Below are 25,970 nucleotides of genomic sequence, written 5' to 3'. Positions count from 1 at the left end.
TTCTTTGCTTCTTCCACTCTTCTTTCCTTTCTTCTTTCCTTCTTCCACTCTAATTTCCTTTCTTCACTCTTCTTTCCTTTCTTCTTCCCTTCTTCCACTCTTCTTTCTTTCTTCCACTCTTCTTTCCTTTCTTCACTCTTCTTTCCTTTCTTCTTTCCTTCTTCCACTGTTCTTTCCTTCTTTTACTGTTCTTTCCTTTCTTCCTTCCTTCTTTCACTTTTCTTTTCTTTTATTCGTTCTTTCTTAACTTTTGCATTTCATGCACTGGTATTTCCTTCAGGAAATGCATTTTCTAGTCTTTTTTTTGTCCTATCACACTTTCTCACAACTGGAGCTGCGAAACTGAAAAGTCATCTAACGTTATCCACCTATTTAGTCCAGGCAAAGTAACCCATTTTGGAGCCAAAAATATAACTAATTGTAAAAGATTTTTTTCAGCATAGATCATTTAGAAGGGGTCCAGAACAACATACTAAAAGTCCTAAGAAATCCTAGTTGAGGAAATATGTGTTTTCTTTACTCCTATCAAAATAAAACGTTACACAATGAAATAACCAATGAAAAGTAAAACATTTTGTATTACAAGTTTCTTTGAAAATGAATTTTAATATGCAAATGAGCTATACACTAATCGAATATGCCCAAAATACACCCTAATAGGCTTACATTTTTCCTTTACTCCTACCACAACAAAACTTTAAAAGTAAGTATTGTTTGTATTACAAATTTCTTTTGAAATTATTTGAATATGCACATGAGCTCCACACTTATTGAATATGTCCTAATTTGCATAGGCAGAAACACCATACCCCTGGCAGGTACTATACCAAGGCTGGCAGTTTTCAGGTTAGAGGCCAGTCTAAAAGCAGCATTGCCATCACCCATTGGCAGTAGGATGATTGGATGAAGATTGGGCCGCTGTATTTCTCATACATATGAATGGTGTTTCTGCCTATGCAAATTAGGACGTATTCAATAAGTGTGGAGCTCATGTGCATATTCAAATGAATTTCAAAAGAAACTTGTAATACGAAAATGTGTACTTTTCATGGGTACTTTCATTGTGAAAAGTTTCATTTTGATAGGGGTAAAGGAAGAATTGGGGAGTATTGTTGCCTGGAATAGCACACATCTCAGATTGAACATATTTCCTCAACTAGGAATTCTTAGGACTTTTAGTATTTTGTTCTGGACACCTCATAGAAATTATCTATTCTGAAACATATTTTTTACAATTAGTCTGTCGTAAAACGCTACTTTGCCTGGACTAATTCCCCATAGTCACCCATTGAATGGGGGGAAACTTCTCAAGCGAATACATTGAGAACAGGAATTCCCCAGCAGGCACGTAAGGAAGGCGTGTTGTAATTTACCGGATTCCACATGGCCAGGGCCAAATATGGATAAGAGGATAGGCGTGGCTAGTTCACAGGAGGATTTGCAGGGCGTCAGTTGAAACCAGAGACTATATTCTCGAGGACATCTTAAAGTCCGAATTGCTTGCAGTTTTAAGATTTGTAAATATTACTGATTAGCCTGGCAAAATGCAGATTATGAGTTGTTGTAATACGTAGCGTTGATTGATCGACCAAACTGCAACACAAGACCAGTTTTAGGTTGACCCGAACGATCGCGCCCTTGTTGTTGGCTTGTGAGTGCGTAGTCATAGTCGTCGTCACTTTCGAGGGGAAAGTTGCTCTTTTTTCCAAGTTGTGCAATCTGTGCTTGACAGTGTGCAACACTGGCCACAATCCACTTGCCTATACTTTTCGTGGATATCAGCGAATCACTTAAATCGTAAACATTTCTGTTCCAACATACCAGCGTCTTGACTTCGAGAAACACAGATAATCGGTTTGACATTTTTGTGCATGACCCTGCTCTGGAGATGCATGCAGTCGACTTTGTCCGAAAGCAAAACCATTTCCGTGGACGAGCTCACAGCCAACCGAACTTAAAAACTTCAGAAAGACGATGCAATAGTGAAACCGTGAGTAAACCTGCATCGGATTCTCTGTTCAAGCTATAATATTGCATTGCGCATTCTTCTATTATTTGTATACCATCTGTTTACCTAACACACATTTTGTGACTTCCTTGGCGAATTTAGCCATTGCTATCATATTATGTAACCACACGTTTGTACTTGATCGGGATTGTTATGGGTAGCTGTAAATGGTCCATATTTACACTAAATTATCAAAATAACATCCGTGCAAAGTTACTAGTTTTGCAACAAAAAGTTCGCTTCGTACTCGTGTATGGGTGGGGGTCCTCGGGGGGGGGGGGGGGGGGGGGGGGGTGAAATGAAGCAGCGCTTGTTTTTCCTCGCTTCCGGTAATTCTCGTTGTCAAACATGGCACTGTACACGCCTTGTTCTAGCTGGGACACTCTACTGGGTGCCGTTTGTTCCATGGCCTGTGTTAACAAAACTAATAATTACCTTGCTGAAATCTTTTTAGGTGGTTATTTGACGTGTTTTCGTCTTATTGCGTACAAGTACACTGTAGCAGCGTACCCCCCGACTCAGTAGTTTGACGTGGCTGTCACGCAGTATCAGGCCTGTAACGTTACAGTTTGAACTATCACCGTTGGGCAGTGGGATACCCGTTTAACTGTTGATAGCTATAGCCTATACCGCAAGTTGTTAATCGGATGTTGTGACTAATTCCATGCTTCTGCCTTAACCGTTTCTCACTTTCTCTCTTTTGACAATGAAGCCACAGTGCAGTCATTATAGAAGTAGACCAAAAACCCTTCAAACTTTGTATCGATTTGCGCGCTACGCTAAGCTGCATAGCTCTACTGTGGCACGCCGGTACTTGCTTCCCTATTCATAGTAAAGTAAAGATAATGCAGTGTTTTCATTTCTACCCATGGAAGACAGAATATAATTTTTGTGTTATAGAAATCGCCCCGTGAGCCAACATTAGAAAGATTTTTTGCAATTTCCCCATGCACTTGCGGTCTGTATCCAACCATCTCCCCACCACCCTCTTTCTTTCTGACTCGATGCAATGATTTACATTTAGTCATTTAGCAGACGCTTTTGTCCAAAGCAACGTACAAGGGAGAGAACAGTCAAGCTAAGAACAATGATAGAGGCATGCAGTGTTCTTAGCGGTACAGTGCAGTTCAATGTACCTCTTTCTACATAACTAATGTCTCTCTCCTTCCCTCCCCATTTCTTGATGTATATCACTTCAGTCGAACGTAGCACAAAACTGTTAGGCTAGTGAACTGGGAAATATGGTGTTTTGAGGTTTTATTGTCTTTGATTATTTTTAATGCAAAAATATGTTTTAACAGTGTTAGCACCTGCAGTACAAGCCAGCGGAAAGGAGAAGCCATGAAAGAAGCTGTACAACATCCAGGAGAGGTGTACTACAATGTGGGAAGCGCTACGTTAGAGCAGGCGCATGATGACAATGGATCCAGAGTCCCTTCCAACGCAGAGGCCCAGGGCACTGCTGTTTTCAACCCAGAGAAAGGGCACCCAGGCCGGGGGCATTTCTCGCAGGGTGGCGCTATGAAATGGATGCACCAGGACGCTGTGCAGGCTCCTGGCTGGTCTCAAGCTGTTCCTAATATGTCTGGCTGGGGGCAGAACTTTAGCCCTTACCTGGCAGGCATGAGCGAGGCTCGGGGGCAGATGGTGTACCCCAAGCCGAACCATGATGGAGACGGGCTGCCCCTAGAGAAGCCGCCTCAGAGCTCCAGTGAGGCCTTCAAGGAGGCCCAGGCTCAGGCCCAAGCTCAAGCCCAGTCGAGAGGCCTGGAGTGGGATCAGCGTGCGACAACCGCCGCCATGCGTCATGCTCAACTCCAGGCCTTCCAGCAGGGTCACAAGCCTAGCGAGCTGCCGTGCCAGCCGCACACCATCCGTCCTGGCATGCAGGGCTCCATGCTGCAGCCGTTTCAGCTGGCTTTCGGTGCCACCAAGCAGCCCGTGCCCTCAACGTACTACCAGGTCTTCCCAGGAAACAACGCCGCACCTGGTATGCCTTACAGCGAGCAGCCCAAATCCCAGCACCAGTTGTTGCAGTTGCAGCAGCAGATGCAGCAACAACAGCAGCAGCAGCAGCAGCAGCAACACCGTCAGCTCCACCAGCAGCAGCATCACCAAATGCAGCATCACCAACAACAACAGGCAAGACATCAGCAGCAGCATCAAATGCAGCAGCATCATATGCAACAGCAACAACAAATGCACCAAATATATCAGCAGCAACAGCTGCATGAACAGCTGCATCAAATGCATCACTTGCAACAGCATCAAAAACAACAGCAACAACAACCAGTTCACTTACAGACATCGCCTCAACAGAACCCGTCCCAGCAGGAGACTATTCAGGCCCAGCCACATTCTCAGCCTCAGCCTCAGCCCCAGCCCCAGCAGCTAGACCCCCACCCTCTTCCCTACCAGTCCGACAGCCAGCCCTCCAGTGCCAGTCCACCGCCCCCCCAGCTTCACCAGCCCCAAACCCTGGAGCCCAGACTTGAAGAGCCTCTGTCAGATCCACCTGCCATGCCGGAGCTGAGTGCCCCTTCCAAGCCTGCCCTGGAAACCCAGGAGCTGCCACTTCTCCCCCGTCGCTCCAGACGGCTGTCCAAAGATGGGCTCTCGCCCACAGCAGCAGCGCCATCCTCCGTCCCCTGGAACCAGGCCAGCAGGGACCCCTCAGGAGCCCACAACAGAGGGGAGGGCATCCAGGGGCTGACTGGAGGGGTGATCCAGAGCACCCGGAGACGCAGGGCCTCCAAGGAGATCAACTTGGAGACGCTTGCCCAGAAGGCGTCGGAGATGGAGTCGCTTCCTGCAAAAGTCCTCAAGGTAAGAGTAACTGTATAACGTAGAGATGATGGGAGAATGTATGTTGTGTGAAGAATGTATGCATGTTTGTAGATTGTTCAGAGATGGTGCCGTATCTTTCTTGCAACCAACTCCCCAAAATGAATGATATTTTATGCATTTTCATTCAGAGGCTCAAAAATAATGCTTCTTTCAAAAGTATAGAAACAATGACAAATATAGCTGCAAGCAGCGATGGCGGTTTCCTCCTCCAGACATTGCGAACCAGGGAAAAATGTATTTTTGTGACAATTTGTCACTGTATAGAAAGATCCATGCTGCAGACTTGCCAATGGGATATTACATTTCAAATGCATTACTTTGAAGATCCTCAAGGGCCATGGCTTCAAGCTAAGAGTGAGAAGGGGTGTGGTCATCCCTACATTTCCTTAAATGTTGTGTGTGTGTGCTTGCGCGTGTCAAAGGAGCCTGAGCCTGTGTGTGTGTGTGTGTGTGTGAGTGTGTGTGTGTGAGTGTGTGTGTGAGTGTGAGTGTGAGTGTGAGTGTGAGTGTGAGTGTGTGTGAGAGAGAGAGAGAATATGGAGCACACACGTGCGGAGGAGCAGAGAGAGAGACCTACTGAAAATCACCCTAGAAATTAGCCAAGCATGCATGTTTCAAATATTCACCAAAAATCCACTTTTCATCTTATAGTCAACTTTTTTTCAGATTTGTGTACTTAACATTCTCAAGTGTCTTCACATGAACTTGTGATTGAATCAGAGTATCACTTTTTGACCTGTTGATGTGTAAAGCATTATTTTAGCGTTAACAATGTATCCAATTTGCTTTATATCAATAATTTTTTAAGATATGAAGTTGCATTTGCACATGGGAACATGTTGTAGTGTCTTCCAGTGACATATCAAGTTTGGTGTTGATTTCACAAAGATTTGCCAAGATATGACTTCACTTCCTGTTTGGCGACTTTTCAGCTGAATTTGAGTGGCTGTACCGGACAAACGGTTGTGACGATCAAAATTCTAAATCGTAACTTTTGTGAGGCTAGGTCTGAAGATCATCTCTGGTGATTTTGAAGAAGATTTGCCAAAAATTGTAGGAGGAGTAGGCTTTCAAAGGTTTTTGATAAAACCGGAAATAGCGGAAAATCTCTATAACCGGAAATTGACACCATGGGGTTGGTTTAATTCGTCTTGATCCAGGGAATCCAATGGTACCTCATTTTTGAAAATCGGTCATACGGTTCAAAAGTTGCGTGTGTTACAAAAGTCCAACTTTGACCTGTTGGTGGCGCTAGAGTGGTGTAATGAGAGCCATGAAACTTGGTGTGAATGAAGAAGGGACTGTCCTTAATGAGTGTGCCAAATTTCACAAAAAGTTACCATATGGTTCTATGGGCTGCCATTGACTCCCATGGCAGGTGAATAATAATACCTACGATAACAATAGGTTACCTCCTACCGGAGGAAACCTAATAATAAAGCCAGTTTGTGTTTTTTCAGCTCAAACTACATTTTGTGCATTGACCCAAAGCAAAGGTTTTGAGGATTCAAAACCAGCTCACAGAAGCCCTCTGCCCACTGATTATGTCAGTGATCCTATATCTGAGCGGTTGATGGTTTTACACAGAAGAAGTATAACATTGTAAACTAACACTGAACCGAACTGGTTGAGTAACATTGAACTCTCATGTGTGAGAAGGAGGTGTTTATTCGGTGGTCCCGAATGGCATTACATACTGGCATAGTGAAGTCCCTTCCTGTGAGACAAGAGCAGCATATTGTGCCATGGCTTCATGTTGACCAAACACCTATTGTGTCACTCTGCCTGTAGGCTGGCCACAAAGTCTTGTTCCCCCTCGGAGAGGAAGGCAGTGTTTCACTGTGAGACTTCCTCATGGTCTATAAACTTGTACATGTGAAACATGCAGACCTAGACATCAAAGAGATGCATTGTGGACAGCAAGCAGGCAGTCGTCATGAAATAAACACATACCCACACACATTTTATACACACCCTGGGACAAAGATGAAAAAGGTGTTTCAACCAGGCAAAAAAGAAAAATATAAAATTATCTGGTCTTTATTTTCAAAGATTTCAACCAATTATGATTCTACATGCATCTTTGAAAGACAAAAGTCCACTGATTCATTCCGATAGTATTTTCATGTAAATATTGCTGCTCTGCAGTATGACTTGTCTCTGTTATACTGAATGACGCTGTTCTGAATGAGCAGAGCTTCAATGTGTGTCTTGGGTCCCACGGCCAAGCCTCATAGCGTTCAACAAACATGTTAACCACTGTTTCTTGTGTATTTAATCAAAGATTTTAGTCAATAGTCCTTTCTAAAACACACTACACACTCATGGCTGCCTGAAGGAGAAAACTACCACACTATGCAATTGAACCTGTAAACAAACAATCAATAAAAGCTGTTCCACATCATTCTCCTTGCAGAAGCCTGGAGATGGATGAGCAAGGGTTTAGCCTTTCTTATAGCCAATTACATGAATCTGGCTACCCTTTACAAAATATATCTCACAATTCCTGTGAGTGGCGCATAGATAGAACGTTCCTTCAGCTGTGTCTGTCGAAGTGTCCTTGAGCAAGATACTGAACCCCCTAACTGCTCCCAATGTGCAGGTTGGCAACTTGGAAAGTAGCCTCTGCCATCGGCGTATGAATGGGTAGATGTCTGAGGCATTCAGCTGTACATCGCTATGAGTGCTCTATGACTAGAAAAGCGCTATATAAATGCAGTCCATTTACCATTTTCAGTTAGTAGCAGAACATGTGACTTCATATGACCTTTCTTTATAAGATTAGAGCATCTGTGAGAAATACAACTAATATCAACCTTCATTGTAAATACAGCTGATAACAAGTCTGTGTTTCTGAATGGCAGAATTTCTACTGCAGAACATTTTACTTGCACCTGCAGGTTCAGACATATCTAACAATAAAAATGATAACATTATTACATTTTTGGTGTTGTGTTAAATTACTGTTTTGGAACTAGAGATGTCTTTTAATAGTAAACTCACAAGAGATTTTTTAAATAGTGTAGAGATGTACTGACCTTGTTTCTGTGGTCGAGAGTCCTCAGGGAGGGTCTTGTGATGCCTGAAGCCACTTGATTTAATTTCAAAATAAGGGACTTTATCGTCGTCATATGAATGACAACTGAAGCTGCACATTTTAGTGACCAGTGTCCTAAGTAATATTGTATAAACCTTTTTACAAATAACTTGATAATGCAACAAACACTAAAAAGTGGAGTAATTTCATAGTGTTTTCACACCTATTAATAATTTTCTATAGGATTTAAAGATGTATTTTCTTTGACCCTATTCGCACACTCCCTCACACACACACACACACACACACACACACACACACTTTACCGATGCACTTTAATGGCCTCTGGGGTGGGTTCAGACCATAGAAGAGTCTTTGTAGCATGACTTCTCTGTGGTAAATTCATTGTTGATTAGCAGGTGTTAGGCAACAATGAGAACTACATTCTGACTGGCGTGCACAGACAGTGTTTTATTTTTACTCGTGTTTGCATTACAAGAAGACACACCCAGCAGTGAAACTACTTCTTTTTTTCTTCACTCATTCCTTAGCCAGGCCTGAATGCTTAGCTTCAATGATTGCATTGCAACTGAAAACACAATATCAACAGAGCAACTGAGAGGAGGGAGCTGCGCTGTGAGGAGAGGAGAGGGTGCTTTTTTCTGTTTTCTTCTGTCTGTGCATTTGGCTGTCAACCCTCAATCCATCCATCTGTTGCGTGCAGGCTATTTCTTTGTCCCTTTTCCCTGTCCCTGTTGCCCTCTGTATGCCTGTTCTGTCCTTGTCCTTGCCCTTGCGCTCATGTGAAACACCTCTCCAGCTGCAGGCCTGTGTGTGTGTGAGTGCCTATGGCCTCTGTAAACATGTGTGCGGGCAGCTGCAAGTCTGCACACCTCCACATTCCTGGAACCTCCCAAGGCTGTTCCCTGTTCGTGCAGCTCTGCAAGGCAGCCCCCCTCTCCTCCCCTCCGACTCCCCTGCGTTCTGTAAAACATGACACAAACCTGGTGCACCATGCAAATTAAGTCAAATGTGCAATTCTCTTTTTATTTTCAAAAACACACACTCAATAGATAACACAACTGTGTAGAAAGCTATTAACAGCAGTGTACATATTTTTGTCTAATTAACTACGCTGATGAGTAAGTGTCAAGTTCTTACTATTAGTCACTTAAATACCATAACTTGCTTTGCTTGTGCCTGATAAAGCAGTTGGTAGCATCCTGAGTTGTTGAAACAGGTGCAATGTGACTAAAAACTAGTCATTACAGAAATAAGGCTAAGGTACTGATCACTGAAAAACTGTAACTTGCTTTTGCGTTCATGTTTTACACAAGCAAAGAAGTACTATAGCTCGTACTTGTTAGCCTGTACTGTAGATGGAGCTGGTGCGACATGTTAAGACAAAAGACGCTAAAGATCAAAATGTACCTGATCCGTCCCAGCAGCAGGTGTTACGGGCTTGGGGAGTGGCATCAGTGTGGCCCAGATTTTAAACTGCATTCTTCTTTCTTGATCAGTGCAAGGATTGTCGGCTTGCCATGCATTTGTTGTTTCATGTCTCTTCTTTGCCTGATGCAGGTTCCTGTGTACTGCCCCGGGCAGAAATCTTTTTTTTTTATATATTTATATATACTAGTGCAGTGCCCGTAGGAATTCTGTAGTGTTAACAGACGTAGGTGTAGCTGTTGGGTAGTTTAATAGCAAGACATATTTGCACTCCACATAGGTACAGGTTACACTGAAGTATTATTGTGATGCATGTTTCCTTTTCATGTTTATTTGCGCGTATTTCGTGGACTCCATAGCAACAGATGGGAAAGCAATGAACAATCTGAAAGCCTCGGAGGCTTATCAATATTATCTACCATTTGTAGCGTTGTAGTACTCCACTCTTGCGTTGTGATTTGATTGGCACCCAGCCGTTTATTCATACACTCTGACAGGTTTAATGAACACAGAGCAAAGGCGATCACACACAGTATCTTCGGAATGACAGCCTCTCCCAGCCAGGGTAAATGCAGACTGAGGTTTATAATATTGCAATAATGAGAAAACAAAGTACACAGGAATTATAACAGATACATCGGGACACTAATACATCGTAAAACCTCTCTCATTGCGTCAATAGATGCATGCCATGAACACATGGTCACTGGTCTAGGCTAACCGGCAACGTTGAATAGAAAGCTAACTCTTATACAAATACATCAAACTACAATATACTACTACATGGTAATGAGAGTTGGTTACATGCCAGGCCCATACGCATCAGCTGGGGTAACATCCATGACGACGACTGTTCTATGACTATGACATAATTCACATCGCTAAAATTCATGCATTTTGCATATGCCATGAATAAGTGCTGTAATCACAGTTACATTTCAACCATGCTTACGAAATGAGTTTGCCAAGTTTAAGTCAAATAAGTGCGGAAATGTACTGTAAAAATACGCTATACTAATATATCCCAACACTATGAATATTTTGATGGATTACTTTTCCCTGTCTGTTAGATGACAACTCTAGACATTACTTTGAAACTTAGTATAAAGAAACTCTAGACATTACTTTGAAACTTAATATAAAGAAGCTTATATAAACGAATAGATAAAATCAATCACTGTCTTAAGATTACCTGAGCAAAAGTCTGTATTTGTTCACCAAGAAGAATTTTAATGCGGACCTCCTTAACGCTATTCTGAACTTTGAGTGAAGGCAGGATAGTTTTAATACCGCTAATATTGTTTGTGACGTCATTTGTGACGTCATTTCGGTGCTACGGGAGAGGATAACCCATTAGTCCCTACGGGAAACGGTAAAATACAAATATCTCGAAAACTATAAATTCAAAAATCTTCAAAATCAAGGATGCACAGGTTCATGACATGCGTAAGCTACATGCAAAATCTCATAACTAACGGAACTACCGTCAGTGAGGAACGCCCTAGACAGACAGACACACAGAGTTCCTGGATTTATAGATAGATACTTTTTTCCTGGTGGCAGATTACCTATTTTTGTGTGTGTGTGTGTTTGTGTGTGTGTGCTTTGGTCATGTCATTGACTGGCCATCTCCTTTATTGAATTCATAACCCTCCTACTCCTACTTTCATCTCCAGTCTCTCTCATCCTCTCTTTCTGTCCAATCGACTCAATCCTTCTCTCTCTTACTTTCGTTCCTCCACTCTGTCACAGGCTCTTACTTATTTATCTCACATACATCTGTCTTTCACTGTCCCCTTTTCTGTGCGGTCATCACCCCCTCTCTTCCTATTTGTCATTCCCTTCCTTTCTGCTTGTTCACCTCCCTTCTTATGACAAGAAATAGCTTAACTGGCATCCGTACTGTTACAGTGTAGCATAGCGATTCTGTATCACTGAGATGAGACCGATCTCTTCCCCACAGTCAGATGAAGGTGCCCCAGGCAGGCAGAGTGTGGGAGGGGGCATGGTGCCGCTGGTCATCCCAGTCTCGGTGCCTGTCCATCAGGATCCTGCTCAGGGGGAGACGGGGCCCGGATGGTCCCACGGTCGGGCACAGGAGACGGCAGGGCACCACTACCCCACCAAACACACACCCTCTGTCATTGTGGCTCGGCGTCGGTCACTGAAGAACCCAGCGCCTGGCGGCCTCGTACAGGTGAGAGGAGATTGGGAGCAAATGCAATGCTTTGCAATCTTATATAATCTGATAAAGCTTATAAAATATGAGTAAATTGGTCTGTTTTTTTTTTATTAAAGTAGATGGTGAGTTGGCTTCTGGGTACAGTGTGTTGGGTAAAAAATACCTTGATAATGTAACCTTTGACCATAACCTTTGACAAAATGTTCTTGGAACATGTATCACTTCTTAGCTATCTTCTGAATTCCAAGTATGCGTAGAACCTGAGTAGGTGAACTAAGATATCCCATTTTCCAAAAATAAATGGAAAGAACTTCTGTGCCGTTATCACTCAAAGAAGTGACCATTACAGTCATATACTTTCTCATTGTCTTCATTTTCATGCATACTCACAAAAGCCTCACCACACTGTCTCTTTGTCCGCCCTCCTGTGCAGAACGAGGCGAAGGATGACGACGGGCCCAAGTCGAAGCGGCGCCCGCGGCCAGAGCCTCTCTTCATCCCGCCACCCAAGGTCAGCAACTTCATCGTGCCGTCCGTCTACTCCAGCATCACGCCCTACCAGAGCCACCTGCGCTCTCCCGTGCGCCTGCCAGACCACCCGCTGGCGCTACCGCCCTACACGCCACCGCCCATCCTGTCGCCGGTGCGCGAGGGCTCCGGCCTCTACTTCTCCACCTTCCTTTCCTCTATGGCAGCCGGCTCGCAAGTGCTCCCGCCGCCTGCCACGCCCAAGTCGGCCACTCGCAGCCTCCTGCGCTCCGGTAAGTGATGTTTTAGTGGTGCTCTCTTCGTGTGGCAGTTAGCCTCTTTGTTCTTAAGTGTGTGTGGGTGTGGGTGTGTTTTGGATAGGCAGTCCTTCTGTTTTTGTTTGACTTCAATCTCCCTGGCTTACAACATTCTTCCCCTTATTTTTCATAGTATATGTGTGTGTGTGAGAGAGAGACTACGTGTGCTTTTTTTTTTTTGTTCTCCTCCTGACTACCTGTCCTTTTTATAAAGCTATAGGCTTTGTATGCTTTGGAGTTTGCACCCTGTCTCTCTTTCATCTCTGGGTCTGTCTGTCTTTCTCTCCTGGCAGAACTGTTGTCTTTCCCATATCTCCACTTCTCCAATGTCCTCCCTGTCTTTCAGTTTATTTATCAGTGTGTTTGTTTCCCCCTGCCTGGATTTGCCTGTCTCTCTGTCTGCTAGATGTGTCAGTGTGCGTCTGCTGGACGTTAATCCCCAGGGCACAGACTGGGTCAGAGGCTGCTCACAGACAGATACCAGTCACATGAATCTTATCTTCACTGAACTCTCTCTCTCTCTCCCTGTCTCCTTCTCTGACCTTCTTCCTCTCCCTCTGTCTCTGTCTCTGTCTCTCTCTCTCTTTCTCTCTCTCTGACCTTCTTCCTCTCCCTCTCCCTCTCTCTCTCTACCTCCTTCTCTCACTCTTTTTCTCTATCTCCCCCTCTCTGACCCTATTCCCCTCTCTCTCCCCCTCTCTCTGCTCTGGCTGTATTTCAGGCAGTTCAGACATCACCCCCCCTGTGCTCCCCCCATTCGGAGAGGCCACACCTGTCAGCCTAGAGCCGTAAGTAACAACAACAACGGTCCTCAACCCCCCCCCCCCCCCCCCCTCACCCCCTCACACATAAAACACATACATAAACACAGAGACAAACACAGGGCCCTTGAACAACTGTCAGCAGCTTTTACTGCCCCACAACCCTACCCTACCCTACCCCTTAAGCAAAAGAGGAGGCAGCATCAGGTTTTAATGTAGCACAACTACACATGTGAAGCATGGTGACTCACTCTGACTTTCCACAGCTCTCTCTCTGGCTATTACACACTCTCCACTCACTCCACAGATTGACACACACACACACACACTTCCTCTTGCCGTGTTTCTCAGACTAAATCGGTTATGTTGATTTCTATCTCACACAATACTTCTATCTCATAAAATTGTGAATATTTGTCTGATTTATTGTAAACATCTTTCTCTTTCATTCTGTCTTGCCTGGTTACCTTATCTCAACACTGGCACACATGGACACTGAAACCCTTACTCATCCTCCAAAACACGCACTCACGGACACATACACACTAACACACACACACACCTACACTCTCTCTCTATCTCTCTCTTAGGCGCATCAATATTGGCCTTAAGTATCAGGCAGAGATTCCAGAAATCCAGGATCGCTCCAGGGCCCACCAGGACCCGCACAAGGCCAATCTGCTGTGGGTCCCACTCCAGGTATCCCCATCCAGCCGGGACCAAGACGAACAAGGTGAGACTGAGGTCAACGTCGTGACCCTCAAAGTAACTGTAAGGTCAGGCAACGTGTAAGTGGGGGAATAGACCTTAAACTCTAGTGATTGTTTCTTAGGCCCAAATCAGAGTGCTGCTTTTGATTAAGGAGTTCTGCATGACATTTTTATTGTGCTGTTCAGGATTGGGGTTAAGAGGACTGAGGATGTGTCTTAAACTTGGAAATGACCAAAGGATTAGAAAAATCTAATATTTCAAAATGAATTACTTTTGAGGTCAAAAAATTGTGACCAGATGTTATGGCATAAACCTTAAAACGTTGTGAATCGTTTGTTGCATCAATCAAAATTGTATTTCAACGGCCAAAGAGATTATGAGCCACTCCTGTTTTTTATTGCTAGTAGTTATTGATCAGGTTAAAATAAAAGTAGAAAAACTGTTAAGGCATGAAAAAACCTTGTAAGATAACATTTAGGATTCAATATTACCCTGAAGTAGCACTTACCTTTCATCTGGAGATAAAATCATTTTAATTCAGAGTTTAAAGTCTAGAAGTTTGGTTCTATTTGAATCAATGGTTCAGAAAGTTATTTTAAAATCCATGTCTGTGAAAGTGCGTTCTGAGGTAAAAAGAAAAGCGTTTAAATTAATAAATACATTAATAACAAAAACATTTTTTAAAGTATAATATTTTTTAATGTTCAATCAAGTATATCAGATAAGGCAACTTTTACAAAATATTCTAGAGAAGAAATAAACTATTTACATTACATGCAATCTTCCTGTCTAATCAAACTCCTGTGAAGTCCAAGACCCTTTTCTTAGGTGTTTAAAGCCCTTCACAAGTTGGGAGCCTTTGTTATTTACAACCTTCTTTCGAACATTATTGCCCTGTAAAAGATTAACATGCACATTACAAGACTTCCTGGAATCTCCAGTGCATGTACATGCTAAAAGTTTCAGCCATAGCTTTGGTAAGCCAGTAGGCTCTGGCCTTCACTCGGCTTTTGAGCTGCACATTGCTAGGTGGGAGGCGAGAGTGGTGCACTGCATAGGGATGGCAGCAGCAGCCAACAGGCATTTGGTTTAATCCAAGCAAAAACTTCCCCCTGAGCCAGTAACAATAATATATACAGTAACAATAACAGTGGAAGTTGATGAGCAGCAATGGAAGTGCCTCATGACCATCTGTCCTGGCTCTGTACGGATCTGATGGAGCATTGTTTGTTTTCTTAAACCTATTCATGCAAGCATAGACACACGAACACACAGAAACCTGCTCTCTTCTGCTCTCTAGTGGACGACCTGATGAGCTTGGCCTGCTCCAGCGTGCTGAAAGGAGGAGGGACCAATCAGGAGCTGGCACTGCACTGCCTGCATGAGTGTCGGGGTGATGTCATGGTGAGCAGACCCCACTGCCCTGCAGTTTCTTCTTTTCTTTTTTGTTACTTCCTGTTTATTTCTCTCTGTTTCTCTCTGTTTCTCACATACACTCTCTCTTTCACACCCATACACACACACACACACACACACACACACACATACATTCATTTGATCTCTCTGACTCAGGTCATACATACATCAGTTAGTGAAGGTGCTTTCCCATGCAGCAGACTGGTTTTCAAGGGACTTCAGCCTTTAGTCATTTTGCATATGACCTCACACACAGAGTGATTTACAAGACCATCCATGTGGTTCCATAGAAGACAAACTTCCTTGTTCAGTTACCTTGTCAGCAATGTTTGTCTTTCCTCTGTAACAGAGTGTCTTATGTTCAGCAGTTTACGTACTGTTCAGTACATTTGTTTATGCTGTCCTCCTTAGCAGCTGACAGTGCAAGTAATGCAGGCTCATTACAGAGTAGAGGGGACATTAGTCACTCATTTTATTGTAAACGTCTTATTCTGGCATGAAGGTATGAAAAGTAAAGCAACCCATAGTGGTTATTGTGACCACATACACTTGTTTGTCAGTGACCAGTGAGTTTTGTTACCACCACCACCACCACCACCACCACCACCACCATCATCATCATCATCGTTGCTGTTGTGCCTTTCCCTCAGGAAACACTTGCCATGCTGTTGCTGAAGTGCCCCATGTTTCCTGAAGGCCATCCTTTAGCAGACTACCACTACTCAGGTGAGGGTTCGCACCACATTCCTACAGGCTGGGTAGGGACAGGTCACAGGTCACGACACTGGAGTAGTTTCTTAATCTGCCACATCAGTACAGTATGTAGTGCTAGTCACAATTAACGACTCCTTTTGGTGAAGCATATGGGATTGTATTTAGTATTGAATTATAATTTTTGGTGTATAAACATTGGTGTATTTGCTTGCAGGCACACACACACACACACAGAGACTCACACATACACACCCACACACCCACACACACATACATACACATACATACACACACACACAGAGACAAACAGACATCTCCATAATATGTGTCCACATCTGTCCCCAGGCTCAGGTAGCTGGAGTCAGGAGGAGAAGCGCTACTTCAATAAGGGCATTTCAGCCTACAGGAAGGACTTCTTCATGGTGCAGAAAGTGGTTAGTAGACAGCTATTAACTGTTTGTTCTCATTATATATATATATATATACAGTACTGTGCAAAAGTTTTAGGCAGGTGTGAAAAAATGCTATGAACTAAGAATGCTTTGAAAAATGTAAACAATAAATGTTTATTTTGTATCCATTTACATGATAAGACTGAGCACAGCAACAAGACACAACGTAGTTATACTGCATCAGCAGGGTCTCTCCCAGACAAAGATTTCAAAGCAGACAGGGGTTTCAAAATGTGCAGTTCAAGCTCTTTTGAAGAAGACGTTGAGGATCGTAGACGCAGTGGTCAGCCAAGGAAACTCAATGCAGCTGATGAAAAACACATCAAGCTTATTTACCTTCGAAATCGGAAGATTTCAAGCAGTGGCATCAGCTCAGAACTGGCAGAAACCAGTGGTACCCAGGTACAGACATTTACTGTCCGGGGAAGTCTGGCCAGAAGTGGTCTTCATGGAAGAGTTGCAGTCAAAAAGCTCTACCCCGACAAGGAAACAAGGCCAAGTGACTGAACTAAGCACGAAAACATAGAAACTGGGGTGCAGAAACATGGCAGAAGGTGCTCTGGACTGATAAGTCAAAATTAGAAATATTTGGCTGTAGAAGAAGGCAGTTTGTTCGCCGAAGGGCTGGAGAGAGGTACAATAATGAGTGTCTGCAGGCAACAGGGAAGCATGGAAGAGGTTCCTTTCCAGTTTGGGGCTGCATTTCTGCAAGTGGAGTTGGAGATTTGGTCAGGATGAATGGTGTCCTCAATGCTGAGAAATACAGGCAGATACTAATCCATCATGCAATACCATCAGGGAGGCGTATGATTGGCACCAAATGTATTCTGCAGCAGGAACATAACCCCAAACATACAGCCAATGTCATTAACAACTATCTTCAGCTTAAAGAAGAACAGAGAGTCCTGCAAGTGATGGTATGACCCCCACAGAGCCCTGATCTCTACATCATCGAGTCTGTCTGGGTTTACATGAAGAGACAGGAGAATTTTAGGAAGCCTACATCCACAGAAGATCTGTGGTTAGTTCTCCAAGATGTTTGGAACAATTTACCAGCCGAGTTCCTTCAAAAACTGTGCGCAAGTGTATCTGGAAGAATTGATGCTATTTTGAAGGCAAAGGGTGTTCACACCAAATATTGATTTAATTTAGAATTTTCTTCTGTTCCTTCACTGCATTTTGTTAATTTATGAAGAATTGATGAAAATAAACTGTTAACACTTCCATTTTTGAAAGCATTCTTAGTTTACAGCATTTTTTCACACCTGCCTAAAACTTTTGCACAGTACTGTATATATATATATCTGTTTGCTTATTGTAATGATCTGTATGTGTGCGAGTAGATTTTTGTAGGTTCCTTTAGATTTACGCATGTGTATCATTGCCATCTGTGCATGTGTTTTATTTTGTGTATGTGTGTACTAATTCAGTGTGTGTGTGTGTGTGTGTGTGTGTGTGTGTGTGTGTGTGTGTGTGTGTGTGTGTGTGTGTGTGTGTGTGTGTGTGTGTGTGTGTGTGTGTGTTCCTCACAGGTGCGGACGAAAACAGTGGCCCAATGTGTAGAGTTCTACTACACCTACAAGAAGCAGGTGAAAATCACTCGTAGCGGAGTTCTCACATATGGCCCCCCAGACCCTGAGGAACGTAACGCAGAGGTCAGAAATCAAATTCACATTAAACGCCCCCACTTCTACACAAGCTGTTTGTGGGGTCTTATTGTTTGTTTTATTTTTATTTATTTTTAAGTCTCAGCTAACTGTGGGAATAATTTAAATGGTATGTGCTGTTGAATGATTTAAAACGTAACTGTCTGCTAAGATGAGACACACACACACACACACACACACACACGCTCTCCCTTTCATTTGGACTCCTAAGATCTCATTTTGGACCTTGAAAGAGTCAGAACTGAACCACAGTCGACCATGGGCGCCGCGCACACACGTTGAATTAGTTCATACACTACACAAGTGTGTGTGAGAGCCACTGTGTGCAGATAGCTTAGAGCAGGGGAGTCCACTGGCCGACGGGCTGTGGTGGGCTCTAAAAAAAACTCTGTGCACGTGTCCACACTACGGCGCGTTGAGCACTTTCTTTTTGCTTAATGCTGTTCAATTAGTTTCCAGCTGTGTCTGGATCAATACCTATTTTAAAGTTGTGTTTCACATACTTTCTCATTTGTGGAATTAGATTTAAATGGATTAGAAGCTCCCTGGGTATTTATGTGCAGCAGAATCTTGGCTGAGAATAAAACTAGCTTTGTTTTGATATTGATTTACTATGTAAGTATCCTAATCCTAATAAAGTTTGGCACGTAGGTGTTTTGGTAAAATAATTGAATGTATACACTAGACAGCATTGCCTTTATGATAAATAGAATGTAGTGGAGGGGATTCAAGCAGTTGTGTTGACTAGAAGAATACAGATAAGTAGCTTATCGAGTATCTTGTCCTCCCTGAAATGTTTTCCTTAACGCACAAGGACGAGATCTTTCATTCTTGCATACTTCTACTTACTCGTAATCCTTGCATTCTATATCTGACAAGTTTATATGCCAGCCAAAAATAGTTCCTTCATTGTGAAGTTCTCTGTTTAAGTTCAAGGAAATGCTGCAGGAGGGCCCACCACCATTTGGTTCTTAAAACTCTAGTGAAAGTGAAAACTCTAAATTAGTGAAAGTCATTTTAAAGGTTATGTCAAGGGAATGTTGAAATTATGTAAAAATGAAATGCACTGCTGAACTATATCTGAGAATAATGATAACCACATACATAAATAATTAGCACTGTCCCCAGAACAAGGTTACTGAGCATCCCTTAAACACACACAGTTTCTTGTGTTTTATTTTGTCCATTGCTTGTCCCTCGTCTGTCAACACAGAACATCCCCAGATGTCATGCTGCCGAGGAAGCTCAGGACAGCAAGACCTGGCATGAGTCACATGAGCTGACAGGAGAGTCGGGGCAACATAAAGGGACTCAGAACCTCCATAACTATGTCAACGTGAGTGACATAATAATAATTGTCAGATTTTAAGCTGACAGACTTTAGGTCCCCACAGCATGATCGTATTTTTTAGAGTGAGTGGTGCAGTTGAATATTTCGTGCTGACATAGAGAAGCTATATTTATATTTGAAATGTCAACAATTTATAAGGGCTTGGACTTGCCAATGCAAGAGGATCGTTAATGATCTGAGCTTCCTTCTTATTCAGTTTAAGTTAAAAAGTCATAGAATGCCACTATACAGTCTCATAGTAATGTTTTACTTATTCACTCAAATTCCCTCTGAAAATGTTCGCCACAATATGTTTTACATGTTGTACATTTATTAAGTAAGTGACCAGTATAACAAAGAGCTCATATCCAGCTGCATATCCCAAAACCAACCCCAGCTGTGTTTGAAGCTCTGGTATAGTCATGAGTGTAATTCATATGACATAACTGAATGAGCTGTGATTCATGTCCCCTGGTAACTGTAGATGGGGGCAGAGTCTGTGATAAAGTTGGAGAGGGATGACAGGCAGGGGGAGGAGAGGCCACCATCAGCACCACCCCCTCAGGCTCCACCCAGCAGTGTGCCCAGGAAGCCTCGCTCGGAACCTACAGGGAAGAAGAGTAAACCGCCTGCAAAGCCTTCGCAGGAACCGGAGGGAGAGTTCCCCTGTAAAAAATGCGGCAGGTGTGTGTGTGTGTGTGTGTGTGTGTGTGTGTGTGTGTGCATGCATGCGCACATACATATGTGCAGTTAGTATGTGTGTAATGGTTTGTGTATATTTTGTGTGAGTGTCAGACAGGCGGTAAAGTCAAAGAAAGAAAGCTCTAGATGTATAGCGCCACATTAAATTAGTATTGTCCATAATGCACAGACACAAAGAGCACTCACTGGCCCATACTGCATGTTTTGGAACAAATGCCATGACAACCACCTCAGTATAAAAGTGGTGTGTAATTGGTTTCGAAAATATTTTTTGTGGCTAGTAGTAAGTCATTTGGTGCCGAGCCAAATGACTATTTCACACACTGACTTCTGTCATTTGCCCTTTGACCCTCAGGATCTTTTACAAGGTGAAGAGCCGCAGTGCCCACATGAAAAGCCACTCTGAGCAGGAGAAAAAGGCAGCAGCCCTGCGCCTACGCGAGGAAGAGGAGCGTGCCGCCGCAGCAGCAGCTTTGGCAGCGGCAGAGTTGGCACGTAAACGGGCAGGCGAGGCAGCGGCAGCGGTAGCGGCACAGAATGGAGAAGGGGAGGAAGATGAGGCTGAGGACGACGAGGAGAAAGGGGAGAGGAGAGGAAGGAGGAGGGAGCAGGTGGACAACAGCAGCGCTGGGGAGTCGTCAGAGACGGCTGAGGATGAGAATGATGAAGACTGGCAATGAGGGAGGAAGAGGCGAGAAGAGACAGGGCACACAGAGAGGATAAAAAAAAATGAATGCAGAGGAAGCAAAGGACCGAGTAAGACAGCCAGACCTTCACTGATATTCCCTCTCACCCCATCTCTCTGCCTTTTAAAACTGCCCATGAGCACTGACTTGGACTTCAGGATGGGGTTGGTGAAACTCACTTGCCCATAAGGCTCTACCCAACAAGGGCTCATAGGACTGGGGATACATCTGTCCCTCTTGTTCGCCTTTGAAGCCCAATTGCAGACCATCTTTGCCTTTCAGTCTGTAGCCTTCACATCACTGAACAGAAAGTCATATTGAATGAGACAATAAATATCAAGGACTTTTGTACTCCGACAGTACTAGCCACCAAACTGTGTGCCTTGTCTATTTTATATGTATGTTTTTTTGTTGTTGTTGTTGTTGTTGTTTTTATTTTACTAGACAATCTCTATTTGGTATCGTTTCTGTTTTTTGTTTGTCTGCACTCCATAGGATTCAAACAAACGGGTTAAACTGACTTTCTGCTGTTCACATGTTTAATTTGAGGAGTCACCATATATAGCACGTCTGTTTACACACGTCCAGATACTCTACACATTGTCTTGTAGAGTACTTTGGAGGCCGGTTGAGATCTGCTTTCAGTCTTCCTGTTGTTTTGAGTTGTTTGGTGGTTATTTTTTTGGTGTTTTTGTTTTTGTTTTGTTTGTTTGTTGTTGCTGTTGTTGTTTGATGAGGTTAGGGCCTCAGCATGTTTCCTTCGTCCAAACGAGACTGCCAAAGTTGTTCTGATATCTAGGGGCATTTGAGTTTGTTCATTTAACTGTTCACTGTTATTGACAGATGAAATGATGCAATGAATTTTAGCTCGTTAGAGAGTTAAGGAAGAATGTGCTGGTACTGAAAGTGTTCACGTGTGTGTGTGCTTGTGTGTGTGTGTTTGCATGTCCTCAGGAACATAACAATGTCCGATATCGTCAAAGCAACTGTTGAGTGTTTTTCGTTTTTTATTCTTAGTTTGAACTAAAAAAAAAAAAAGAAACACCAACTCTTTGTGCACATGGTTAGATTCATATTTAACAGTTTTTAAACTCTAAAAAAAAAATATATGCTTATTCTATATGATTAAGGGACCTTGAAATGAATGTGTTTTTGACTATGAATTGTATATATGGTGTAAATTGATATATTTTAACATCCTCTATATTGTCAGAGGGCGTGAGATCAAATTGACTTTTTTCTGTTTCTTTTTTTTTTTTTTTTAAGAAAAACAAATGCTATTAATCGCTTGTATAATCAACAAAGAACTGCTTCTTGGATAGTGTTGTGCATTTTGATTAAAAGTCATTATCTACACTAGTGTTCTTGTGTCTTCAAGGCTCAGTCATCAACATGAACATTAGTGTCTCTAATGGACTTCTGTCAAAGTTTACACTGAATAAGGTTTCATTTAGATTTGTTCCTTTCCATATAGGTACAGGTCATAACATTATGTGACTGAATCTGATCTGATCTGGGGTGGAGGCGTAGGGGTGACACTGAGTTGTTAGTCCTGCTTAGCATGTCATAGCTGTCAACTCTTGTTTCCTCTGAAACTGATTTACACTTGAAATGACCAGTAGGGGGCGACAGAACTGTAATTTTGTCCTATGAACTGAATTGTAGCAGCAGGTATTTGGCAGATATGCACTAACATGAGAGAAACTCTCATGGAACTGATTGCAGGTCTAAACAAGGGCCTCATAATGACATCGACGCTGTCATATTTTGCAGTCTTTAAAACGTTTGTTTTATAGAGAGCATGTGGCCACAATCCATAAACCTAAGGAGAGGGGTTGTTGCAAAACTGCGCCCTAGCCCTCTCTGGGCTTATATATATATAAATATATATATATATATATATATATATATATATATATATATTTTGTCCTGTAAAAACTTGTGGGAGACAGTGGGTGGGTAGGTGTTCTTCTAAACTGCTTACACATCCCTGGCACTGACACCACCTTGACAGCAAAGCACTTTTGGTAATTGTGAGGCAAGGGGTAGATTATGGGCATTAAAAACAGCACTGCATTTTACTACTAATCACTGGCACTCTTTGCACTGACAGATCCACTTTCTGGGTCCATTGCCGCAGTGAGGAGACGGTGGTGGGAGGTTGGAGGCGGGGAGAGTCCTTGCCAAGTCTACCCCAGTTGTGCCAGCAACCACTCAGATATTTGAGCGCAAAAAAATGCCAGACTGCTTCCTTAGCGCATGTAGTTTAGAGCACATGCTGCGTGTCATCTCATGTCTGACAGTAGTAGGGAGACCATATTTGAGTTTGTGAAAAAGAGGACACTTGTCGCAGGGGAGGGGGCGTGGTAGTGTAAAGCATACACATGACCCCGCCCCCTCCCCCCCTGTGACAAAGTTTTGACATATTTTTCACATGCAGCTGACCCCGCCCCTCCCCTGCAATGACATTTTGACATCTTCAACCAAATATTCGAATAAGGCAAAATCCCAGACAATTTTGGAATCCCTGCCGGACGCCTTTTTTAGGTCTCGAAAAGAGGACATGTCCAGGTTAAAGAGGACGTCTGGTCACCCTAGACAGTAGGGCATGATGTTTGTTATGCTGCAGATTTTGTTTCACACACCACCCCCAACCTCAGTTCTGATATCATAATTCAATCTTTATGTCCACACAGGCTCCCCCAATCCCAGGACTAGGACTCATCCCTGGAGATTGAGGGGCCGTGTCAGGATCAACCACAGGACTAGGACTCATCCCTGGAGCTTAAAGGACCTTCTCTGGATCAACCACAGGACTAGGACTCATCCCTGGAGCTTAAAGGACCTTCTCTGGATCAACCACAGGACTAGGACTCATCCCTGGAGCTTAAAGGACCTTCTCTGGATCAACCACAGGACTAGGACTCATCCCTGGAGCTTAAAGGACCTTCTCTGGATCAATCACAGGACTAGGACTCATCCCTGGAGCTTAAAGGACCTTCTCTGGATCAACCACAGGACTAGGACTCATCCCTGGAGCTTAAAGGACCGTCTCTGTATCAACCACAGGACTAGGACTCATCCCTGGAGCTTAAAGGACCTTCTCTGGATCAACCACAGGACTAGGACTCATCCCTGGAGCTTAAAGGACCGTCTCTGTATCAACCACAGGACTAGGACTCATCCCTGGAGCTTAAAGGACCGTCTCTGTATCAACCACAGGACTAGGACTCATCCCTGGAGCTTAAAGGACCGTCTCTGGATCAACTGCAGGCTTCACACTAGCTTTAGCATACTGACTCTGACTAGCATATTGACTGCGTCTATCATCCCGGTGGTTGTCCCTTATTCAGCATTATTCTGTACCCTTAGCCTCCAAATGAGGCGTCTTCACTCAACACGGCCGTTGCTGGCTTTATAATGGACCCTTACTGACAAGATGGATTGGAGCAGGGAATAGAGTGTTTGAGTGCTCCCACAGGGAGTCTGCAAGCACATGTCTGCCTGGGACTCAAGCAAAGACAGCAAGGGCTAAGTGGGGATCGAGTGTCATCACTGGCAGGCTGTGGGATGCTAATGTCCCTCCATTAAAGGGAGGTAGCATGCATCTTAGAGATGGGGGCAACAGATGATTGAAGGAGGAATAAAAGCATGCTGGGGGAAAACATCTTGGGGTTGAAGTGTTCAGTAGATAGACTGATGGGAACCTAATGGAAGTCCATGGCCTTCTAGAGGTTCAATTACCCAGGACAAATGTAGATGACCCTGAACCAAACAGCACCTGAGTCAATGTCAACTTAGATGGCTGTTTAAAATGCTAAACGCTAATGGATTATTAGCTGCCATCAAACTTATTTAGCAGCACTGTATAAGGGGAGTATAGGACATGTCAAGTTCTATATAGGGAGTAGGGAAACATTTTATAATTAAAAGACCAATTACATGAGGATGTTGCCATATTGTTTTACCCTAAAGCAATTACCAAATTTGCTCCATCAGTTTCTTATGTCTTACTACAGTGCTCTTCATTCAGAGCTGTTTTCTTGGCTTTTGCCACCTGGTTCATTTTCTGGCATCAAAGCTGTTTTAAATACGCGGCACTCTTATATGTTTTGCAGACCATTAGTCATTAGTGGGCTCCAATGATTGATGTTCCAATGATTGATTCCTTGTTGATCAATCAAATGTCAGTAGCCTATATACGCTGATATTTTAGCCACACCAATGCTCGTAACCTAGTAACAGCCTTCATGGTACATTGTGCACATAATACAACATTTACCTCTACGTTCTACATTGAATAAAAGAAAACACATTTAATTCACAACTACAGTACATCACTACAAACAGGACAGCTGAAATCAAATCTTGTTCAAATCATGAAACATTTCAGTTCAGGTCTACAACATCGGCATAAGTACATTTCACCCTGCCGGATCCTTGGCACAACAGGCCTGGTGATCCACTACTATCTGTGGTGTCCTCTTCTGTATATGTAAATTTGCATTTATCAAAACAGCCTCCAACACCAAGATTATTGTCCTGTAGACAATTGTCGTGGCTCTGATGTGGTCAGTCTATTTCTGTGATAAACTGCTGATAAAGTTCATACTAATGGCAACCCAGATCAGCTCTACAGTAACAGCTAGGCCTCCTGCCCTACACTGTGGATAACTGTCTCATGTATACACGGATCTTGATATTATTATGTAGGGAAAGCGAATAGCAGAGGCTGTGTGTGTTTTGCAGCCATGCACCTGGCCGCTGTCCATGGTGCTGACAGCTTAATGACAGTAATCATGATTCTAGAAGCCTTCCTGGCTCAGATGGCATAATTGTTTTTTTTACATCTTTTATCTAGGGATAAGACTTTGTATCTTTTGTTTAAGGATAAGATATCATTGTACTGTAACTGGAGAGTAAAAGAAGAAAATCAGCTTCCCAAAACGTTCATAGCACACATACTTGAGCACACGTACACACACACACACACACACACACACACACACACACACACACACACAAACACATCTACACACAGGTTTCCATATTGCTGCTTGTTTGCAAGCAAATTCACACATACACACACACACACTCACATAGGTTTCCATGTGGCAACCTGGTTGCAAGCACACACACACACACACACACACACACACACAAACAACTGGGCAACTGAATTGCAGCCGTCAGGATACTGTCTCTGTCAGCAGTTATAACTCA

General features: G+C 43.3%; 1 protein-coding gene across 2 annotated transcripts; it reads left to right on the top strand.

Moving 5' to 3' along the window:
• Positions 1 to 1,501: 1,501 nt before the first annotated feature.
• On the top strand, positions 1,502 to 22,103 carry mideasa (mitotic deacetylase associated SANT domain protein a). 2 transcript variants are annotated; one of them, XM_080833495.1, is made up of 13 exons: positions 1,502 to 1,990; positions 3,310 to 4,834; positions 11,305 to 11,538; positions 11,957 to 12,284; positions 13,030 to 13,096; positions 13,660 to 13,802; positions 15,081 to 15,184; positions 15,847 to 15,922; positions 16,256 to 16,344; positions 17,895 to 17,951; positions 19,243 to 19,365; positions 19,844 to 20,043; positions 20,417 to 22,103. In XM_080833495.1, the coding sequence occupies exons 2-13, from the start codon at positions 3,350 to 3,352 to the stop codon at positions 20,739 to 20,741; spliced, it is 3,231 nt and encodes a 1,076-aa protein (XP_080689621.1). In that variant the 5' UTR covers positions 1,502 to 1,990; positions 3,310 to 3,349; the 3' UTR covers positions 20,742 to 22,103. The 2 variants fall into 2 exon arrangements, with proteins under 2 accessions (XP_080689621.1, XP_080689620.1); XM_080833494.1 differs by having other exon boundaries at positions 17,895 to 18,017.
• The last annotated feature ends 3,867 nt before the right edge of the window (positions 22,104 to 25,970 follow it).

This window comes from Sprattus sprattus (genome assembly GCF_963457725.1).
Source record: "Sprattus sprattus genome assembly, chromosome: 2".
Taxonomy (NCBI): domain Eukaryota; kingdom Metazoa; phylum Chordata; class Actinopteri; order Clupeiformes; family Clupeidae; genus Sprattus; species Sprattus sprattus.
This window is presented reverse-complemented; position numbering and strand designations above follow the sequence as displayed.